At 52.8% G+C, this 20,369-nt stretch overlaps 6 protein-coding genes across 6 annotated transcripts; 3 read left to right on the top strand and 3 right to left on the bottom strand.

Annotated features, from left to right (window-relative positions):
- Positions 1-3,043: 3,043 nt before the first annotated feature.
- On the top strand, positions 3,044-4,562 carry V2A60_003318 (uncharacterized protein; the record flags this gene model as incomplete). Its single annotated transcript, XM_083254654.1, has 3 exons — positions 3,044-3,402; positions 3,555-4,017; positions 4,074-4,562. The coding sequence occupies 3 exons, from the start codon at positions 3,044-3,046 to the stop codon at positions 4,560-4,562; spliced, it is 1,311 nt and encodes a 436-aa protein (XP_083110780.1).
- Positions 4,563-5,724: 1,162 nt separating this feature from the next.
- V2A60_003317 (ubiquitin-protein ligase RMD5) lies at positions 5,725-7,207 on the bottom strand (the record flags this gene model as incomplete). The annotated part of the gene is made up of 3 exons (XM_083254653.1): positions 5,725-6,804; positions 6,878-7,011; positions 7,066-7,207. 3 exons carry the CDS (start codon positions 7,205-7,207, stop codon positions 5,725-5,727), a joined length of 1,356 nt encoding a protein of 451 aa, XP_083110779.1.
- Positions 7,208-8,375: 1,168 nt separating this feature from the next.
- On the top strand, positions 8,376-11,133 carry V2A60_003316 (uncharacterized protein; the record flags this gene model as incomplete). Its single annotated transcript, XM_083254652.1, has 2 exons — positions 8,376-8,590; positions 8,685-11,133. 2 exons carry the CDS (start codon positions 8,376-8,378, stop codon positions 11,131-11,133), a joined length of 2,664 nt encoding a protein of 887 aa, XP_083110778.1.
- A 645-nt stretch (positions 11,134-11,778) lies between these two features.
- On the bottom strand, positions 11,779-12,328 carry V2A60_003315 (mitochondrial import inner membrane translocase subunit TIM10; the record flags this gene model as incomplete). The annotated part of the gene is made up of 2 exons (XM_083254651.1): positions 11,779-11,974; positions 12,231-12,328. 2 exons carry the CDS (start codon positions 12,326-12,328, stop codon positions 11,779-11,781), a joined length of 294 nt encoding a protein of 97 aa, XP_083110777.1.
- A 1,069-nt stretch (positions 12,329-13,397) lies between these two features.
- On the bottom strand, positions 13,398-13,712 carry V2A60_003314 (uncharacterized protein; the record flags this gene model as incomplete). Its single annotated transcript, XM_083254650.1, has 2 exons — positions 13,398-13,471; positions 13,556-13,712. The coding sequence occupies 2 exons, from the start codon at positions 13,710-13,712 to the stop codon at positions 13,398-13,400; spliced, it is 231 nt and encodes a 76-aa protein (XP_083110776.1).
- A 1,703-nt stretch (positions 13,713-15,415) lies between these two features.
- Positions 15,416-17,891, top strand: V2A60_003313 (uncharacterized protein; the record flags this gene model as incomplete). Its single annotated transcript, XM_083254649.1, has 3 exons — positions 15,416-15,640; positions 15,815-17,492; positions 17,593-17,891. 3 exons carry the CDS (start codon positions 15,416-15,418, stop codon positions 17,889-17,891), a joined length of 2,202 nt encoding a protein of 733 aa, XP_083110775.1.
- Positions 17,892-20,369: the final 2,478 nt, after the last annotated feature.

Genomic DNA, 20,369 nt, shown 5'->3' with positions numbered 1-20,369 from the left:
CCGCAGTCATTTGCGACTTGATCAGACACAGATCCAGCTTGACTCGTAGCATAGCCAGTTCAAGTATGCAAGCCTCAAGTTCGGCGACCTCACCGGAACTAAGGATGAAATATCTATGAGCCCAGTATGTTTCATCAACGCGTACTGGCAAAAGTGAAAGGGAGACGATTATCAAGGGAAGGCCACGCAGTCAACAAATGACCAAAAACGCTTGTTCGGAGCAGAAGAGAGCATGTCTTGCCTTCCTTCTCTTTCTTTCTTTCTTTTTTCTTGGCTCTCCGCCTTTCCTGTGAAGTCTCGCCTTTTTTTTTCCGGGCAGCCCAATTCTCATCGGCAGATGGAGTGCTACATTTGGTTTCAGAGATGGGCCGAAACGCAAGGGATGCGCATTCGTGAGAGCGTTTCAGACCGAGGTGCTACGCGACGCGCCAACTATCAGTAACTTGCTTAATCCGCATCGATGGCGGTCGGCGGCGTGTCCGGTCGAGTTTTTTGGTATTTGAAAATGAATCTTGTTTGAATACATGAAATGCGACTTGCACAGAATGAAGGCTGTGTCTTGTTGTTGCAGCAGCAGGCGGAAAGAGGCTGTCCAAGGCGTCACCAGCGGTTGGCATAGGTAACGGCTGATGTCATTGATTCAAGGAGAAGCCGTCCGCAAAAGCAAGTCGGGCAATGCATGCAGGAGTTGCATCGATGCGCCCGACACCTGTCCCGTACGTTCTTTCGATGCCTCTCACGGGGTTGGTTATAGTGGCCCTGGTCCGAGCCAGAGGTAGGCAGCATCAGCCATGACCATGACAACGAGAGTAGTTTTGAACAACCAGCCGAGTTTAGTGGGAGGTGATTATTATACGAGGAGAGGCGAGAACGGACCATGAGAATCGGGAGCAGCGTGCAAAGGACAAGATGCCAAAGGGAGGCGGGGAGGACGTGCAGTGTGATTCTGGTACTCCCGTAGTGTGGCAGACACACTGGATGGCAGGCAGGTTGGCAGGCAGGCAGGCTAGGCAGATTCTGCATGGCTGGCATCGGCTGGCGACAAGACAACGGATGTAACTGTCTGTGCCTTGTTAAGTATTGGTAGCTCGAGCCACGACGGCCGGGCGAGGGACGGGCTGGACAGGCTGTTGCATTGTTGATCGACGGTATCGACTGTTTGACTTGGTCTCAGTGTGTGGTGTCGGCGGAACCGAACTGATGAGTACTACCTTTAATACGTTTCCTACCTGTAGCTGCCCATGTGCCTGTGTACCTTGGATGAGGCAGGCAGCGCAGGTAAGTAAGTAGTACCTACTACCAGTGAGGTGCAGGAATGGAGCACCAGCCAGCCAACCACCAGCCAGCCAGCCAGCCTTGCCAGAAACCCACTAATAAAAAGCCTCGCCGTAACCAGTATGTAGAGCAAAATACAAATACTTGCTGAGCACTCCGCAACCTGCCTGGATCGGTCATAAGCGGGAAGCTGTACTCAGTAAGTTAGTAGGTATTCAGATACGGAGTACTTGCATAAGTAGTTGAGGTAGGTAAGTTACTTACGTAGTTAAAAAGGCCCGGCAGGAACATGTAAAGGTACCTAGGAGTCAGGACTGGCACTGCCATGCCCACACCCCACCATGTAATAATATATGGAGGGGGTTGAATAATGGCCCGGCCTAGGGTTGGCATGCACATGCACGCCGCTGAGCAATGAAAGAGGACCGGGAATACGAGACGCGGTACGATTGTGATGTATTGGCCAAAAAAAAAATACCCGCAGATGGGCCAGATGAACTCGGTCAGCGCAGGTACCCGAACCGAACTGTGAGTTGGCAAACGGGCTGCCTGCCACCTGCTTACCAGCTCAGCACACTACTTACTTTGAGGTACTTACTGACCACCTAACTACTTATGCAGAGGCTGCTGCACCTTTGCTCAGTACTATTGTACCTGATAACCTAGGTACCTTGCGAATACCAGTTGCTCTCAGTGCCCAAGTGCATACGTAGGATAATTTCAAGTAGTTTCTTATCTTGGCAGCGACTTACCTGAAGCATTGCCGTCAGCAAGTACACGCACAAGCAAGTTAGCACTCCATTCAGCCCGCCCCGCCGCTCGCTGGCGTTTTTAGGCTCTTCTTGCTGCTGGCAGTTGGCTTCATCGAGCACTTCTACTGGAGGTAGTAGCCTGCCCCTCCCCCCAAAACCCGCCAAACCAGCCGAACCCGCTAAAAAGGTCGCCCCCAGTTTCAACCAGCCGCAGGACCCCTGCAATCCTGTCGTCCTAGCCTGCCACCCCCTGCAATTGTGGCCCTTTGCTTGCTTCTCCTGTCTTTGTCGCTGTCTCTCTAGTACTGAGTATCTGCCTCACCCGCCTTGGCCTCGTCCAGGCATTCTGTCTGCCTCTCCGGTTCCCTCCCACAGCTCTAGTCCCTCTTTTCTCTCTTTTTGCCTTGTTTTTCTCTTGTTTTCTTTTTTTGAAAAGAAAAACAATTTTATTCATTATTGTTTTGGGCTTTTTTCCACCGCGTCTCTCGACATTTTTACCCCTTGTTGCCATCTCGACCTACCTACCTACCTACCTACTCAGTACTTGCTAAATAAATCGCTGAGCCGACAGCCACCTCAAAAGACCCGTCGCAAAATCCAACCACATCATCCTGTCCGGCCCCCTCCCTCTTCGTTTCATCATCTCACCTCAATAACAATTCTTCACTACTCACCACCATCATTCTTACCGACCGTCGACCTTGATCAGTTCCCTATCGGTACTCCATCTACGCAAAGTCATTCGCTTCTTTCACATTACGACCCCATTTCCTATTACTACAGCCTCTCGCTCCACGCACTGCCACCTCGTATCCGCCCTGTCGATATACCTACCCTACCGGCAAACCGTCACTTCTTCTTCTTCTCCTCCACCTCGATAGTCAAAACTCTCGGCTCGACACCTTCAGCGCTCTTCTCACATTCTCGGTCCATCCACCCATAGGTCACCGTCGTTCTTGTCTCTCCCATCTTCACTCTCAGTTTGCGGTTCCTAGCCGATTCTCTCCTCGCCGGCCATGGTGGCTACCAGGCTCGAGTCCCGCAAGTCGTTACTCGGCGCGGATCCAGGCTTCGCTGAGCACGGCCTGCAGTACCAGGAAAACTACAGTCCCAACCAGGCTTATCCCGACGCCTACACGCAAAACTATCCCAACGGGCCCTACACCCAACCTTCGCTCGCCCAGCCCAACTACGCCGAAAACGCAAACATGGTAGGCGACGACTTCCACCAGGGCTACGCTGGCCGCGAAGGCCTCACCTCCAGTCACGCCGTCAGCACGCACCGCGACAACTTTGGTTTTCTCAAGCGCAAATGGCCCGCTGCCTTTATGGGTGTTACTGGTCTCCAGGCCATCATCTGTCTCGGCTTCGAAGCGTATGTTGGAATGCCGCCGCCTCTTTCTCCTCTTCCTCCTCTTCCTCCTTTTCCTCATCTTCCTCCTCTTCCTCCTCCTCCTTCTTCTTCTTCCCCTTCTCCCCCTTCTCTTCCTCCTTGACTTGTTAGCTAACAACGCAATCACATCTCAGCTACGTCTTTGGAAAATTCCAGCTCAGTCTTGGCGCCCACGTCGACGAACCCCGCGTACAGTCGCAATACCTCACCATTCCCACGTTTCTCACTCTCTTCATCTTTGGTTTCCTCTACGAACTCGTCATCGTGTGGGATGCTCTTCGCATGAAGAACACGATTCAAGTCATTGGCGTCTGCATCGCCAACCTGGCTTTACTCGTCTACACGGCTATTCAGATCGACCAGATCCAAATGGCGGTTTCTGTCCTCGCCAAGTTCAATGCTCTCGATCCAGAAATCAGCTCCCATGAACTCTGGGACGACATCAAGGCGTTCCTAGTCGCCATTCCTGCCATCATTGCTCTCGCCACAATTTGCATGGCCTTTTGCGCCTGGAGGCTCTATCAGGAATTTGCCTGGGACATTCTCAAGAACATCGGCGCGGACTACCGAATGAAGAAGCGCTTCCTCCACTATCAAGTTAGTTTTCTCGCCTTATTACTCACATCCTGCTAAACACTAACAAACGAACCCAGGTTTACATTGCCCTACTCAAATTCGATTTCTTCTTCTTCCTCGGCTTCATTATCCAGTTCGTCGTCGTGGTCGCCAAAAAGTCTGATCCCGAATTCGCCGTCACCGTCGCCTCCATCCCCGTCACCATTGCCATACTCTTAGCCGCTGCCTTCTTCACCAAAAAGGAGAACAAGACGGGCATGGCCATCATACTGGTCACGTATGTCGGCGGTCTTGTTTACTTCGTTTTCAAGCTCGTTCGCATCTACCAACCCGGCTACAAGGAGTTGTATATTGCCGTTCGAAAGTCTTTGACTGCCTTTGCTGTCATTACTATCTTGCTCATCATCCTCACCATTGTCAACGGCATAATCTGCATGCGCAACTTCGGCTCTGGCCTCAAGCCCCATCTTCAGTCGAGCAAACGAGTCGAGGAGAGCCCCGACGCCATGTCATTTAGTCTGAATGACGTCAAAGCGGCTGTCCCTAACCGTATGACCATTGACTAGATCCTGGACATGGATTCCAGGACTTTCCATCAGCACGGATGGAAGTGTATAAAGAGAAACTTGCGTGACGACATGACGACTGGAATGCGATCCCCCCCACCTTCGTTATTTTCGACTTGTTCTTCAACACTGGCCGCAACGAAGCGATCCTAGATCTCGAGCGGGCTCTTGCGTCCGGCATCTGCTTTGTGGTTCATGGTGTGTGAACCGGTCACAAACAAAAGAAAAATGATATCCCAACGGCTTGCGAGCCTATATCCCTTTACATTATTTCGCATCTTCTTTCTTTTTTCTGGTGTTTCATCTGGAGGAGAAAACTGGACATAGATCACATGAACACTTTTTTTTTCCTGCTCTTCTTTTCTTTGCGTCTTCTTTCTTCTTTCTTCTCTATTTTCTTTTGTCTTTCGTGTCGCCCTCCAACTCTTTTTTCAAGAAAAAAAAGATGGGAGAGAACAGGATATGCTTTTGGAAATGCCCAAAAGTTGTTTTATAAACATGAAGCGCTGCACAATATAGAATATCTAGTACCGTTTAGCTGAGGAACCATCCTGCTAAAATTTCATTCTTTACCAGTACATATTACTTTTATACGATGACTTTTGCTGAATCTTGGTCAACAGTGAGCGTGAGAATCAACATTGCATGCCTGAAAAGAGTGAGGCACCAGGCGGTATTCAAATTGGATCAACGCACATGAAAATGAAGCAACACACATGTGATTGAAGTAACACACATGTTTGAAATCAGTCTCGTTTTCCAACTAAAAGGTTCCTTCGACAGCTTTGACCTTTCCTCGAATTCATGATGATAAGCAAGAAAACTCCAGCAAACTCCCCGATCCGTTCCATAGAAAACCCAAAGAACAAGGCACAGAAATATGAATAACGGCATGAGTCTGGACGCTACCACACAAGAATCGCGACTAGAATCGTCAGTATTTCGTCTGCCAAACAGGAAAATCATGCCTCTGCCTGTCAATACATGCTGCACCTTCATACCCAGCCGCTCAGAAAAGAAAAGAAAGATGAAGAAAAACGCCCAACTAATGCCAATGTTTCCCTGATACCACGTCTTGCTTCGTCAGCTCTTTATTTTCTATTTTTTTTTATTTTGGGGTTGGTTTGGTTTGGTTGCTTTCTTTATTTTGCCAGCACCGCGGTCATAGCGTGATTCGAATGGCATCCTTAATGTGGCCCTCGGTCGGGCAGTATGGGCACTTGCACCGCGAGCCCTTGGCAATGTTTTTGAGGCTGTCATTGCATATGACGTGTCCACACGGCAACAGCATGGGCGGGTTAGTCTCGGTGGTTTGCTCCTTGCTGACGGGGCAGACGAAGATGGGGTGGTAGATCATAGAGGGCGGCAGCGGCGTTTCGAAGGCGAGCTCGTTCTCTGTGGTCCACTCCGTCTTCTTCTCGCGCATGTACGTCGTGTACTTGATGAGGCGGGGCAGTGCGATGGCGCCGGCTGTCACTGCCACGTAGAGCGGCGACTCGGCAGCTAGGCCAAGCAGGGAGCAGAACTCGCGGGTAAAGGAAGCCGACACGTCCTCAAAGGCTGAGTGAATCTCAAAGATGCGGCGGTAGGGCGACGCCTCGAGGTTTGGCGCAAAGACCATGGCGCAACACAGCTGCTGGATCTCGCGGAGATGCCGCGCCTGGAAGCGGCCAAAGTGCTGTCGGGCATAGAGCAGCGCGCCCGCATGGCCGTTGCGGCCGTCGTCAGGGAGGCCGTTGACGTGGGGGCCCTTGAACAGCCACACGTACTGCAGCTTGCATAGCTCGAACTCGAGGTTGCTGCCTTTGGCCTCGAGACGGGCGTTGTTGTCATGCGCCCAGCGGATAGCCGGCGAAAGGTTGCGGCCGCGCAGCTCGCTCAGAATACTGTACATTTCGGCAAACTTTTGCTGCAGCCCGCTGTGCCGGCCGTCGAGCTGTGCTGTTATGCTTTCAAAGCTATCGCCGTCGTCGCCGTCGTCTTCGTCGTCGTCATCGTCGTCGCCGTGCACTTGGGGCCCATCCATGTCGTCGTCGCCATCAGCGTCGACCTGCGATGGTGTGGGCGTCTGCCGTGACAAGTGTTGGGCGTCGAGAGGATTGTCGCGTGCCTCTCGCACAAACGTCGATGCTACAGAGAACTGGCCTTCTCGGAGGAGATGCATGGCAATGGCTCGGTTTATAAGGGCGGACTGGTCGGCCATGGCGTCTGTTTCCATGGGCAGATCGCGGTGCGGGAGAGCCTACGAGGAGCGTCAGTTTATACATGGCTTCGTGGAGATTGTCGGTCGGGCAGGTGTATTGTGCGTGCCGTACCTTATCCAAGGCCTTGCCGAATCCTTTTTGAGCTTTATTGACATCTTTTAAATCTGTATTTATCGCCTCGAGCCGAGATTTGACGGGGTTTTGCAGTGTCGTGAGTGCCATCATTGTTCTGTGGCTATCGTCCTCTGTCGAAGTAGTCAGTCTTCATCCTGGGGCCAGTGACATGACCCATTTCGTACCGGCCGCTACCTGCTCGCGAGCAGCGCTTAATAGATCGATTATTTTGTCGACGTCGTCTATGGCGGAAGAGAGATTTGATTTTCTCATCCTGGCCAGCTCTAGCAAGAGCGGCCCAAAGGGCGAGGCGTTGTCGTCCGCCATGGCTGCTATCTCGGGTGGCGGCGGGCGGGAACAGACAATGGTCGAGGGGGGAGTCAGTCAGAGTTCGGCAGTCGTGATTCCCTTGAGGGGGGTGTGGCCGACTTTTTGATGTATTCTGAAATCCGGCCTACGTCACAGCATAGCCCATGCAGAAGAAACTCGGGATGTACGCACTACGTGACGCAGCAGCGCAGCAGCAGAAGAGCTCGGGCTTTGGGTGTGTTGACGACACAACTGGGTCTAGCTTGCAGCGCAGCGACACTGGCACGGAGACTGAAGGCTTGCTGGAGCTGGTCGAGGCTCATCAGGGCTCAGGCAGGCAGGCAGGCTCCACCACCGCTATGCAGCTAAGAGGTGCCGGTCTGGCGAGAGCGGGCTTGGAGAGTGCGAGCAGCGCTGGATTCCGGTTCCCAGATGCAGTCCATTTTTCGGCCTACCTTTTCGAGAAAACTGAGATTTGGATTGTGATTCTATAACAACGCTACTTGTATCCCGATTTACCAGCCCTTTGTGTGGTGGCACAGCGTCTGGTGCATGGGAGCGCCTCGTTTTGTGCAATTATCCCGCTATGTAAGTAGATGCTCGGGAAGTCTTATCAGTACTTATCTCATAAGTAATCCGTCAGTAAGTAAGTAGTTACAGTGACTCGCGGCGGTGCACCGGGCGGCGTTGACAGTGCGTTGAGGTGGTGCTGTAAGTACCTGCCCAGGTAAGTAGTGACGCGGCAGCATCATTTCGAACCTAATACTTAAGATACTTCAGTGATTGAGTACCTAGGTACCTAAAGGTAGGTAAGTAATATAAGTAGGTAGGTAGGGTAGGTAAGCATGTAAGGTACTATAGGTTTGTAAGTAGGTACCTACCGACGTAGGTACCTGGGCAAGGTCCCAAGGCTGGTCGGCAAGTGCCGGCTCCGGCGCCGCTTGTCCTGCACCAAAACGCCAATGCCGTTCATGTGTAGGTCAGTAGCTAAAAGTACTTGGTTGGTTTCGCCCGCCCTCACAAGCTCCCAATTATTACATCACATGCCACTCCCGCACTTGGCTTGGTGTGACACTCACCCGCCTCAACCATCAAGCCTGCGCCGTCTTTACAGCAGATTGATTGCACCGCTCGAAAATGTCGCTATAGCCTGCCGTCCGCCTGCGAGGCTTTTTCTCTTCACCGCATGTCCTTCATGATGCCCATGCCGGCCGACCGTCGCCACCACCAGGAGCCTTCTGCACCCCCAAGAGTTATCGAGCGCAGAACTTCTCGAGCTGCCGCTCGCCATGTCCCGAATCAGTCTACAGATGCACAGATCCAGGATGCGACGGCCCAAGCGCTGGCAACCGCCGTTACTCCCAGGAGACATGTCATCTTTCCTGATCCTGTGGCCTTCAGGTACGTTGCATCAAAATGCCATGCCCCTGCGCCTTTTCCCTTGCCGGTGACATAGGTCAGGAATTCTGATTTGTAACCCTCGCCCCCTCTTCAGGTTTCTCCAAAATGAACCGTACGTTTCTCTTGTTGAACGACAAACCTTCCTCTCCGGCTACGAGCTCTATCTAGTCGAGCAGTGGGCGTGTTCTCGAAAATCACCTACTCTAGTAGTAGCCACGCATACGGGCGACGACAAGGATCGAATATCGGCCGGTATTCTCGCTATACCCCAAGACAGCACACTGTGGTCTGCCAGGTTGCAGCTCTATTTCAAGGCCGCCAACCAGTATCATGCACGTCCCAAGGAGACCGGCATGGGCCAGTTGCTAGTCACAAACCTCAGCAACTTTCCTTCGTCCTTGACCGTCATACCGGTCCCCGACGGCGACATCCGAAGACATCGGCAAACATTCATTGTCAATGAGGACCTCAAACGCCTAGGATGTGCTGGCCGGTCAGGTCTTACTCTGACAGAGCCGCCCGAAGCGACTCGATCGAAATTTCACCAGCTATACAAGACGTCTGAACGCATTCCATTCATGCAGTCCGTCACAGAACTTGTCAAGCTCTGCCAGGTTGCCTTGTACATGTTCGACAAGCTAGACCCCGAATATATCGATGGCCTGTTGTGCGACGTCACCGAAGCCGCAATTAGCGACTGGTGGACAGAGATTGGCGCCGAGCATTACAACTATGAGCCCTCTGATGGTATCCTCGGTCCCTCGACTGTTGCGGCGCTGCTTGGCATGCTCATGGGTGCCAGGAATCGCCTTAGCTGGCAGGGTGCTCCAGTGTCAAAAGATGTTTTCGACATTGAAAGCACAAAACGGGGCATTTCCTACTTTCAAAAAGCGCAGAAGCTAGGTAAAACTCGCCGGCTGGATAGGCAAACCCTCTTTCGCCTTCATAATTCGACTGCCAAAGCTGCAGCCGGTGAAGGCTGGGGTGTTCAGAAAGCCGTCAACTCCACAGTGACCGGCATCGGTGGCAAGCGAGGCGAGATTGTCATGGACATGGTTTCTGGCAAAGACAAAGGCGGTCTTGCCGACGTGGAAACGTTGGATCTAGACAGATTTATCAAGCTGGCCTACGGTGAGCAATCAAAGTGGCTGTGGCATGGGAAACAGCGCAGGGCTCCGCTAGGGTCGCGGGATTTAGATCACGAACTCGGCGGTCTGTTTTTCGGACGGAGCGACTTATCCAATCATGCGTCACGCACAGCCGCTGCGCCACAAGCAGAGGATGAAGCCGTTTTCGGACGGTCAGAAGAGCTTCAGTCTGCGCCGCCAAGCAGGGTAGGCACAGGTGCCACCTACGACAGCTTTGGCGATCGTGACAGTAGCCGCATGACTGTTTTCAAGAGTGTGGCAGGAAATGCCAAGTCTGGTCTGGGTCGCATCAAAGATGCCGTTGGGGGCAGCCGAAGGGGACATGGACGATGGCCATCCAGCTCTAACAGAGATGATTTACCCGAGCATATACAGAGCTTGAATATGGGCATTAGCCTGGACAATACGCGCAGCTCCGGCGTCATGAGTGGGCCTGCTACAGTGGGCAGGGCTTTCACTTGGAAAGAAAAGCCGGAAGAATACCTCGCAGCACTTCGTCGCGGAGATCCGGATGCGCTACGCGGGTTGCAGGGCACCGCCTTGGAACCAGCTTCTGCAGACGCAGCATTTTCTCAGAGCAAGCTCCAGCTGAGAGACGCGTCCAGCGGTCCTGATACCGAGCACCTCGAAGTGATCGGCGCAGAAGTCCGCGATGACGTGTTGTCACGGGCACCCTCCGCAGTCCGCTCAGCGGTTGAAGAAGCTGACTTTGAAGGGCCATTGCTAGAATCCGAAAGGACCGGCGGCCAAAAGTACTTGAAACTGTGTCGTCGACATAGCTCTCCCAACCAGGCCTCGGCAGCTCATCGCGCGCTGAATGAGAACCGGTATCCAAGACGCTTGTCCTTCAGCGATGCTGAGGAGGCTATACTTGATTGGGAAGAAATCATTCCGATTAGTGACCCAATTGATGAAAATGCCGGCGCTGCAGCCGCGCAGACAGAGGTTCTAGCCCTACTGGCCCAGCAAGTCGATGTGATGGTCAACAGTGTAGGCCCTTGGGTTGGCGACAAAATCAAGCTAGTGGAAGCGCTCGATGAGCGGTACAGCAAGGATCTGTCAGAGCTGCAGGCGCACTGCCGACAGCTCAACGAAGCGTGCGAGCGCGTGCATATGGACTCTGAGGGCATCGTCGCGGACGAGCAGCACAGCCTCCAGCTCAGCATCAAGGAGCTAGATACAATGGTGGCGCAGCTCGAGTACGAGATCAACGCGCTCGTGTCCAAAGTCCACGAAGTGGAGGAGGGTATCGTCCATTTCGAGCGTCAGGTGGTGGACGTGGAGAAGCGCGCCGACGAGCTCAAGACGCAGCTCGAGACGGAGAGCTGGCTGCACTGGTTCGTGAGGACCTTGACCGGCGTTGGAACGGGGCCCAACATTACTCGCTCCATGTAGCACTAGCCTTGTTCTTTTCCTTGTTATTGTTTTTTTTTTTTGACAGCTCAAATTAATCGACCATCACATACGCGGAGTATTAGGGCACGGCATCTTCATTGTTTTCTCTCTCGGCATTTACATCTAGCAGGGTTCTGTTCAAATCATAGAGAACTGACGTTTGGTTTATTTTTGAGAGTTTCACCAAGGCGGATTTTCATAGGACATGTAAATTGTATTAATCTTCAAAGTTGAGACTTTCATGCTGTAGTTCTTGGTCCCCGGCGGTTGTATTGTAGGTAGTATGACGTGCCTCCTGAATGTGTACACACCTTGTGGTTTGCATGCCTGTGTGCAAGCATCTATACGTCCTGCTGACGTTTCTGTCTTAAACCAAAGAAAAAAATGACCTTTCCATGCTCCACCCGGATTGTTTGTTCTATTGTTACAGTGATGTGACGGGAAAAAAAATTGGCATCGCATTTCCTTCGCTTTCGCAGTATGTACAGTCCCATCAATCACAGGGACACATACTTTATAAAGGACGGACAGGGAAGCGCATCGCCCGCGGACTGCGTTGCACTCTCCCTGCCCCCCCTGTCCCCCTTCCGCTTCGGATACCCAACGTCTTTCTTTCTGTTCGTTGTAATTTTGGTTTCTCCTCGCTTAGAAGAGGCCACCGGCACCGCCGGCGCCGGCGCCACCCTGCTGGCCACCCTGCTGCTGCATGATCTCGCTGACCTTCATCGAGGTGTCGAGGAACTTGGCGGTGCAGCGGTCGAGGCAAACGGACTCGCCCTTGTTAAGCTCGCCCTCGCGGTAGTCGGTCGGAATGCACTTTTTCTGGCACGACTTCTGGAGACTGTAGTTTTGAATCCCGTCCGTTAGCTAACATGAATGCGTTGAGAATTTTCGCCGTGCATCACCACCGCATCTCAGTTTCCTCTCTCGGATCGGTCCCGTTCAGCGCACAAGTTCCACGCCCATTGCAACAACAGAGGTGGCCGCGCCGGGCTGAGCGCGCCTTTTGCTGAACTCGAGGCACCAGCGGCGTGGTGGGTTGCGATTTCGGGACGAAAGGTAGGGGGTTCGGTCCATAGAGGCAAGTTGTTGCTTACCGATTGTAGGTGTCGGCCATCATGCGCATCTCGCCCTCGACGGCAGCAATCTTTTGCTCCGAGGTAGGTTGAGGGCGGCCCATTCCGAGGAAAGACATTGTGTATGGTGTTTATATTTTTGAGATTTGGAGGTTGGATGATGGAGGCGGGTTTTTCTAGTTGTTGGGTGTTGGCCTTTACCAGATTGCTTCGCGATGACGATGCTACAAGACCTCTTGATGCTTGGCTTCTCCTTGGATGCTAAAATTTCCATAGTAGCCAGTGAACTTTGATTACGTGATATGAGCTTATCGATACGCCTATAAAGTTGTGCGCAGCGCCTACCCTACAGTGGTTCTGAACTTAGTACAACAGACAAGCCAACAAACTATATCCGTAGACGACTGTTGAATCCGGAAAGACGTGGTGCTTCGCCAGTCCCCGAATACTTGGGCCTCCTTATTTGAATACATTGACGAATCAGGACTGATAAGCAATTGTGGTTGGAAAATTGACGTTGCCTGACAGCCAGCCGCACCAATGGCAGCCTAGTCCCTTAGCGCCAAGTTTTGTGTGGGATGTGCTCGAGAATTCGACCATACCAAATTGAAGGGTAGTTAATAATAGACTACCATATTGTAGTGAATAGGCGAATATGTACGGAGTAATAGACTTGGCATTTGCAGAAACAAGCGGTGTCGACCGCGGGATCACAATTGCTCTGTTGCTGAGAGCTCAAAAGCTGTATGTGTTCCCTGTCGCAGGGGATTTTCATGGATAGAGCAGACGTGTGACTGGTCTCAACCAAGCCGGAAACGCATTACCCATGCCTTTGGCGGATCAGAGGCGCGATCATGCACAGCAGGCCATAACCCGAGACAATAGTGCCCCGTTATTTCAGTACTCTGTTTGTCTGTGTAATTATGAGTCGTAGCCTGGTGGGTTGGAAATAGCACCGGACCTGGACGTGATGGCTGCCCCCCACCGAATTAGCTGGCTGTACGGTACTTAGCCTGTACCAATAGGTGAGGGACGACGCGCAGAGAGCGAGGTCGGGAGGAAAGCCGTCAACGACGACTGGATGCCTGCCTGATAGCAGCAGTGGCTCATGCACTTGCTTCTCCGCCTTTGCTCATCTGAGGCAACTGGCATGAGCAGGGAGCGAAATTCTTCAAGGCTCAAGCCTTGTCACAACTCCCTTTGAAGCAGAGCGGTGTCTAAAAAGGGCTGCGGGACAGCATTAGTGTTGATGTGGACGAGCTCTGAATAAGGTATTAAAGACGAGAAAACTGTCAGTAGGTGGGCAACTGAAGCGGCGGCATCAGAGAAGAATATTGCTAGCTCACCAGTCTGGGCATGGGACCCTGGCAGTGCCAATAGCTCGACTTGGTTCTTGGGCCGGGTGGAGTGAACATGGTAGGCGAAGGCCGTGAGGTTGGCTTGGGGCGACGCCGGCTTGAGCGCCCTTTTGACCGGGGTCCGGACTTCTTTGGGGCTAGTCATTATGAAGTTGTGAAAACGAGGCGGCGGCGCGGGAGGGAGCAGCAAGTGGTGGGAGGCGCGGCCGAGTGTGGGTGGTTTGGGGTTAATGCAGCGTAGAGTGCGTCGGAAGTGGTACTGAGTAGCTGGGGGCTGCAGGAATACGGTGCGGTGAGAAAGGCGAGAGCAGAAGCGCGAGGCGTGTGAGGAACAAATTGGGTGGTATTTTGACGATGAGATGATGGGATGGAAGGTGGTAGGAGGACGGGAGGTTGGTGAAAAATGTCAAACGGCGTGGAGAATTATGACTTGTTGACCTGACTGACATACGGATACTGGTAGGTACTGGGGGCTGGCGGGGTAAACGTCGAACGACCTTGGTACCCAAAAAGAACAGACCAGCTGTTCTCGGTGCATGAGGTGCAGGCCACTCGGGTCTTGCGGGTGTATTCGCAGACGGTCAGTACTGGGGAACAAAGACGCACTGCTGCAAAGCCGTCCGAATGCAAAGGGGGCCACTCCGCATTGATAGACGGCAGCTGGCCAACGGAATGCAGAGAAATACATTTTGGGTCAGCATCGTCTTGATGGTGCGCGGGTTCCAGTCTCCAGTTTCCCCCAAGCCATCCACTCTGCAGGTCCTCCCCGCCCTTGGCCCCCTCCAAAGACGACCTAAAAGGAAGTGTTTTCTCCAGGCCGCGTAGCCGTAAGTGACTACCTAGGTCCCTTGCCCAATTAGCTCTGTGGCTCTTGAACGGCAAGAACGGGTAGGTGCTTAATTAAGGCATACCTAGAAACTTACCTACTTAGATACCTTAACTTAGTAGGTTCCTAAGGTATGGAGGTACCATGGTAAGTTAGCAGGTAGCCAAACGCTTAGCACTGATTACAGTGAGTTATGGCGTTGTCTGGAGGTACTAATCTGCCTCCCAAGTACCTCACGAACCCAAGTACTTAGCGCGTCCCCCAGAGCCTTGCCTGCCCGTATTTCGGCCAGGGATGGCTAGCCACACGTGACCGCTGACCATCTTCCACAGCCAATGAAATCATGTCAATGGTTGCAAGCCCATTTTTAATGCGGAGTTCTCCGACATTTTGAATGGTGGCCGTCGTCCGAGTACCAGTGTTCGGTAGCGGAGGGACAGGAACCTTTTTATTCCATTTCGGTGCTTTGTTTTATTTCGTTCCATTGAACCAGTCTTGTTGCGCCACCTCTTGACAATTCTTTTTCAGGCGACGTATAGGCGCTAGCAACAACGGAGGAAGTCGTCTTTCTCAGCTACCTCTCTCGTCTCTAAAAACTAGTGGTGACTCCTTACTTAGGTAGGTAGGCAGACAGTCCCCGCTCCAGCTCGTGGCTTCAACGGCTGGCAGGCGCAAAAAAAAAAAAAAAACTATTGCCTTGCGAACCCCAAAGACGGACAGACGGACGGGGGACAAAAAAAAAGGAATTACTCAAGCATCCATACAGCCAAGCCGCCGCCAAAACTCATCGGACCTTGTTTGCGGACCGCCGCTCTTCTGGCCGCCCGTCAACGACGCCTTGTCATCCTCCAAAATCACCATCACCGCCTCCCCTCACCCCCCTCCGCAGTCGGCCCAGATTTCTCCTCCTCCTCCTCCTCTTCTCGTCAACAGCTATATCTTCCGACCGTGCGACCCGCCAGTGCAGCTTTATTCGCTGCCTTGACTGCCCTCCAGCCTTTGCTCATTCTGACCGGCGCTGCATGGACGGGTCCTCTGTCGCCCGCGGGGGATCCGCCGCTCAGAGTCCGACGAGCCCGGCCAGCTCCCGCCACGGCAACGGCGCCACCAAGCGAAAGAGAAGCACCGGCGTCCCTGCGCACCTCGAAAGCAGCCCGGGCAGCGGCAACGAGGATGACCACGCCGACAATGACAAGAAGCGCCAGCCCGGCGTCAAGCGGGCTTGCAATGAGTGTCGACAGCAAAAGGTGAGTCACCCGCTCTCGCGACAACTTCTCGCCTCCTGCCTCCTGCCTCCTTCCTGCCTCCTGCTCTCTCTACCCATTCCCAATCCTCTGTTGCTACCAGCGGCCGGCCACCGCTACCGCTTGCTACTCGCCAATTGTCTCTCGTCTTTGCTGACCTGTACCAATTGGAAATAGCTCCGCTGCAATGTCGTACAAGACCCCTTCCAGAGCTGCTCTCGCTGCATTCGCCTCAAACTCGACTGCAAGATCGAGTCCAACTTCAAGCGCGTAGGCAAGCGCTCCAAGCACGCCGAAATGGAAAAGGAAATTGACCGACTCCGACGAAACCTCAATCGCGCCCAAGCTCAAGGATACTCGATGGATGACGGCGAGGAAGTTGCCTCGCCCGCCACCACCACACCCAACTATCATACTCGCCAACCCTCCTTCATATCCGACGAGGCTGTCAATTCTCTCCTCCACCTTAAACGTGGAGGAGGTGCCTATGGCATGCCGCACTACTCCCATGAACTCGAGACCGTTCGCCTGACCGATGAGCACGTCACGCACCTCTTTAACGAGTTCTTCGCCTTTTACCATCCTTTTCTCCCATTCTTGAACCCCGCCCAGCCCCCGGACCAGTACTTTCAACAACACCCGCTCTTGTTCTGGTCCATTGTTGCTGTCGCCGCCCGCCGATTCAGTCCAGAAGGGTCGCCAGACCTCATCAAGAACTTGTCCGACCCCTTGACTCGATTTCTATGGACCACCATTGGCGAGGTCCCCAGCAACTACTATGTCGTCAAGGCAATGTGCTTGCTGTGCGCTTGGCCGCTGCCTACCAGCACTACCTCTTCGGATCCCACACACATCCTGTGCGGTGTCATGATGAAGACCGCTACCGGTATCGGCCTACACCGCCCAAACAATATCCAAGACTTTTCGCGAACGTCGGTCGAGCTTAACAGGGAACAACTAGCAGATCGCGTAACGACTTGGGCCGTGTGCAACATCGTTGCCCAAAACGTTGGGACAGGCTATGGCCAGCCCGCCTCCACACTCTATGACTGGACCCTGGCTTTGCGCCCGGGAGACGACGCTGCCTTTCGCTTGACTCCGGAACTCGAAGCCCGCTTGCAAATTGAACGTTTCTGCGACAAGGTGTCGAAGGAGATGTATAGTAATGCGAGCGATCCTAGGGGAGTTGCTGGTGACGAGCATCGCGCCATGCTGATGCGCGTCTACCGTCGGGATTATGCAGAGCTGCACGCCTCTGTAATGTCGCAGAATCTTGGTCCAATTGTCGGTCTTCACCTGCGAGCAGCCGGGCTGCACATGCGACTGGCAGGCTTTTTTGACTCGAGCAAAACTCCAGGCTACATGGACGACCTCGTAGGACTCTGGCGCGCAACGACCAGCTTCCTCGACGAGCTTCTGGAAGCGGATAAGGTGACGTCGCCGCGTGATAATTTCCACGGCACGTTCCTTCTCTACGCTACCAACTTTATCCAACAGATGCTGGTCGCTGCTGCATTTACCGTTCTCAAGCTCATGCGATCATTCTTCGCCAAAACGATTGATTTTCACCGTGGTCGCAATTTGTTTCACCTGTCGATTCGAGCCATCCGACAGACCAGCGTTGTCAACAACGATCTGCAATGGCGTCTGGCAGAACTCATGGTTCAAATGTGGAACGGCGCGCGTTTAGAGAGCAGTAACCCCGTCTTCAATCGCGAAGATGAGACACCGATTCAGATGGATGACTCCCTGCAGCTCAAGGTCCGTTGCCGACACAGTATGAGTCTTGTGTTTGACTCTGTCTGGAGATGGCGAGAAGAGTACCAATCAAATGGGCGCGGCAATTTGGAGGGTGGTAAGTTTTCAGGGCTCCAGGCTCATCTAGGCGAGTTGCCTGTACCCAATACATACTTGATCGCGTCAGTATCCTTTCAGCTAACCATTTACCCCTGTAGCCGCCATGAAAAACCCGACGAACCCAGATTCTGCCAACGAGTCGTCGGCGGCCTCTTCTCAGCTCGATAGCACGCTGATGCCCATTACAACACCTGCGCCCAACATGCTCACTACGACCGCTGCTTTGACACCGGGCGCGTCAGGCCTTTCGGGAGCCGGGCCCGTTACCTCGAACCCAATGATTGGCGGTGTCAACTACGGTGACGCTAACTTTGACTTTTTTGATCCTCAGCACTGGATGCTGGACGGCCTCCTGGATTTCAACTATTCCTTTGTGCCCCCTCTTGAAGGTGCTTAGAGTGCACAGGACGAGAGAGGCCGCCGCAAAACCACGGGCAGATAAAGTACCCTCTACACTGTATCTTTTCTATGTGTTTTCTTTTTTTTTCTTTTGACACGGGTCAGGCTCTTGATTTTCAATTGTTCCGTTCGTTTTGTCTGGAGTATTGTTTTTGTTCGTTCTTCAAGGTTTCACGGTCTTGCAAATATTGTCTACATCATGATCTACGACCTGGTATATACCTAATTAGGCGACTCACGCGCCCACGTCGGTCGGGTTAAAGTATACCACACAAAATGGAGGATGGTACTGGATTGAGGATGGATTTCCCCTCTGATGAAGCTATAATTCGTGGCGATGAATCACCACGATGCAACTACTTGAGAGCAGTGTTGCGAGTTTGTTACTTTAGCTGGCTTACGTCAAACCCCGTCATTCACCTTGTTGAGGTGTTTCGGCGGCTGCCACTCGTCGCGTTGATATTGTTATACCCGATTCCATTTCACTCATATTTCCCTTAATCCCTGCCGCTGGCGCGTATTGCAGTACAAAGTTGCGGTGTCGAGTGGTGCTCAAGGTGAGACGGAATGCCTCGGCACGACAGCCTCAAAGGCTTGTAGAATCTGTTTCGTTTCTTCCGACTTGACTGGTTTGTGAGTTTATCCCTGCGCATTTGGCCTGCTGTTCAACCTGTCAATGCAACTGCTCCTTTGTCTAACGCACTCAGCGGTGTCCTATGAATAAGTAGGTAGATATACTGTTTTTTACGCCAGCAATGAAACCGTTTGAAGTTCTTTTCGGTGAGGCAATGCCTTCAAAATAAAGAGCAGCCACTCATGGGCGAAGTCCAAGACTGCTCCTGCTCGTGAATGTGTCGAGATTGGTAGGCCAACAGCGGGTAGAAACCGGGTGTGAGACAAATCCTTCTTAGCAATAACCAAGAACGGAAATGGTAGCTCCTATCAGTAAGCAAGACGTGGAAGCGATCACATCTGCACGACTATTTGTGTTAAATACATACGGAAGGCCTGGTCCGCATGTACCTTCTACATCCCTTGAACCGGAGGCCAAGTTATGGGCCGAGAGCACACCCCCCAACCCTGTCTTTGCCGTGATGTCTGGAAAACGTTGTGCAACGTGGTCGAAACTTCCCCTCCGGCGGTGTCATCAACAGGGACTCGGGACGGACAAAGGGAAGACTGGAGTTGCACAAGGACGTTTGGGAACACGTCAGTCACACCGCTAAAAGATCAAGTGCATAATCGACCAAAGAGAGATACAAGTCGTCAATCTTACTGGCAGTACGACATGCGTGACAGTGGGATAAGGCACAGGAGAAGAAGAGGCGAGCAGCTTATGATTCCTGTTCTATGTGGGTTAGGATTCATCATGCTCATGGTGCTTTGAACCGCCCAGAGCTGAATATGCCGGGCACATGAGAAAATTGTTCCTCCGCCTCGGCCTTGGTCTCGGATACGCCCATCTATATCACTTTGAAAGCGATATAATCCACAAAACATAACGTACGTCACGTCAGAATCAAAATGCCGAGCAACCAATTGGCTCGTGGAGGTTGCACAGAGCCACTTTGACGGCAAGGCGCAAGAACAACGCACTGCCAGCCACAGCATTTTGAGACAGACCGCCTTCTTTTGATTAACATGCATGCTTTCTTTGAAATTGATATTCATTGCATTCTGGCCGTAAAGAGGGTGCCCGAGAGCTTGCGGCTGCCGGCGAGTATACTGGATCCGCTTCGGAGGGGTCGCCCGCAGCGGCCGATAGTCACAGGATAGTTGACGGAGGCGAGCGAAAAGCAAAGAGACACAGGGAAAAAACAAGAAAAAGAGGGCAAGGGGACAGGGGGGAGATCGAAAATTCAAAGACGGTTGTCTAGGATCCGAGGCCAAGTAGAGGACGCCTCCTCGGGCCGGGATCAGCTCACGCCCGGCGGCGCCTTGTTTGCCTTGCAAGGGACGCACTGGCTTGGGGGAGTGCCAGGATGGCACGGAATACTGCAGAAGACTGGTTGGTTCGTCGTCTGAAGCCAGAGTCACACGGAGACTGCACACCAGGGTGGCAGGGTGTATTGCAAGTTTGCCGGGACTTTTTACAACTCTTGACTCTGATCCTGCATCGGCCATTTCTCGTCGGCTTAGGCAGCCGTTTAGGCAGAGTGCACTCGGCTACGGGCCTTCCCTGACTGGGTTATCCTTGAGCCGATGTCTGAAGTAAATTAGCCAAGTCCAAAGTTTGCACATCATTGCTGCAGAGAGACGCTGCAGAGAGAGAGTGCTCGAGCAGGTACTAACGTGTTGGGCTTTTGCTTCCTTGCCTGCCCGTCTTGCCCTGGAAGCGCTGCCGGCGTCGCGGGACAATGGCTTTTCGAGGTAATGTGACGAGAAAAATGACATCACGGACGGTCTTGTTTTTTTTTTTTTCATTCAGAAGGAAGAGCTCGTGTTGAGGAGGGGCTTTCGGCTCACTGTTTGCAGG

This window comes from Cordyceps javanica, chromosome 2, assembly GCF_051103115.1.
Source record: "Cordyceps javanica chromosome 2, complete sequence".
Lineage (NCBI taxonomy): Eukaryota > Fungi > Ascomycota > Sordariomycetes > Hypocreales > Cordycipitaceae > Cordyceps > Cordyceps javanica.
This window is presented reverse-complemented; position numbering and strand designations above follow the sequence as displayed.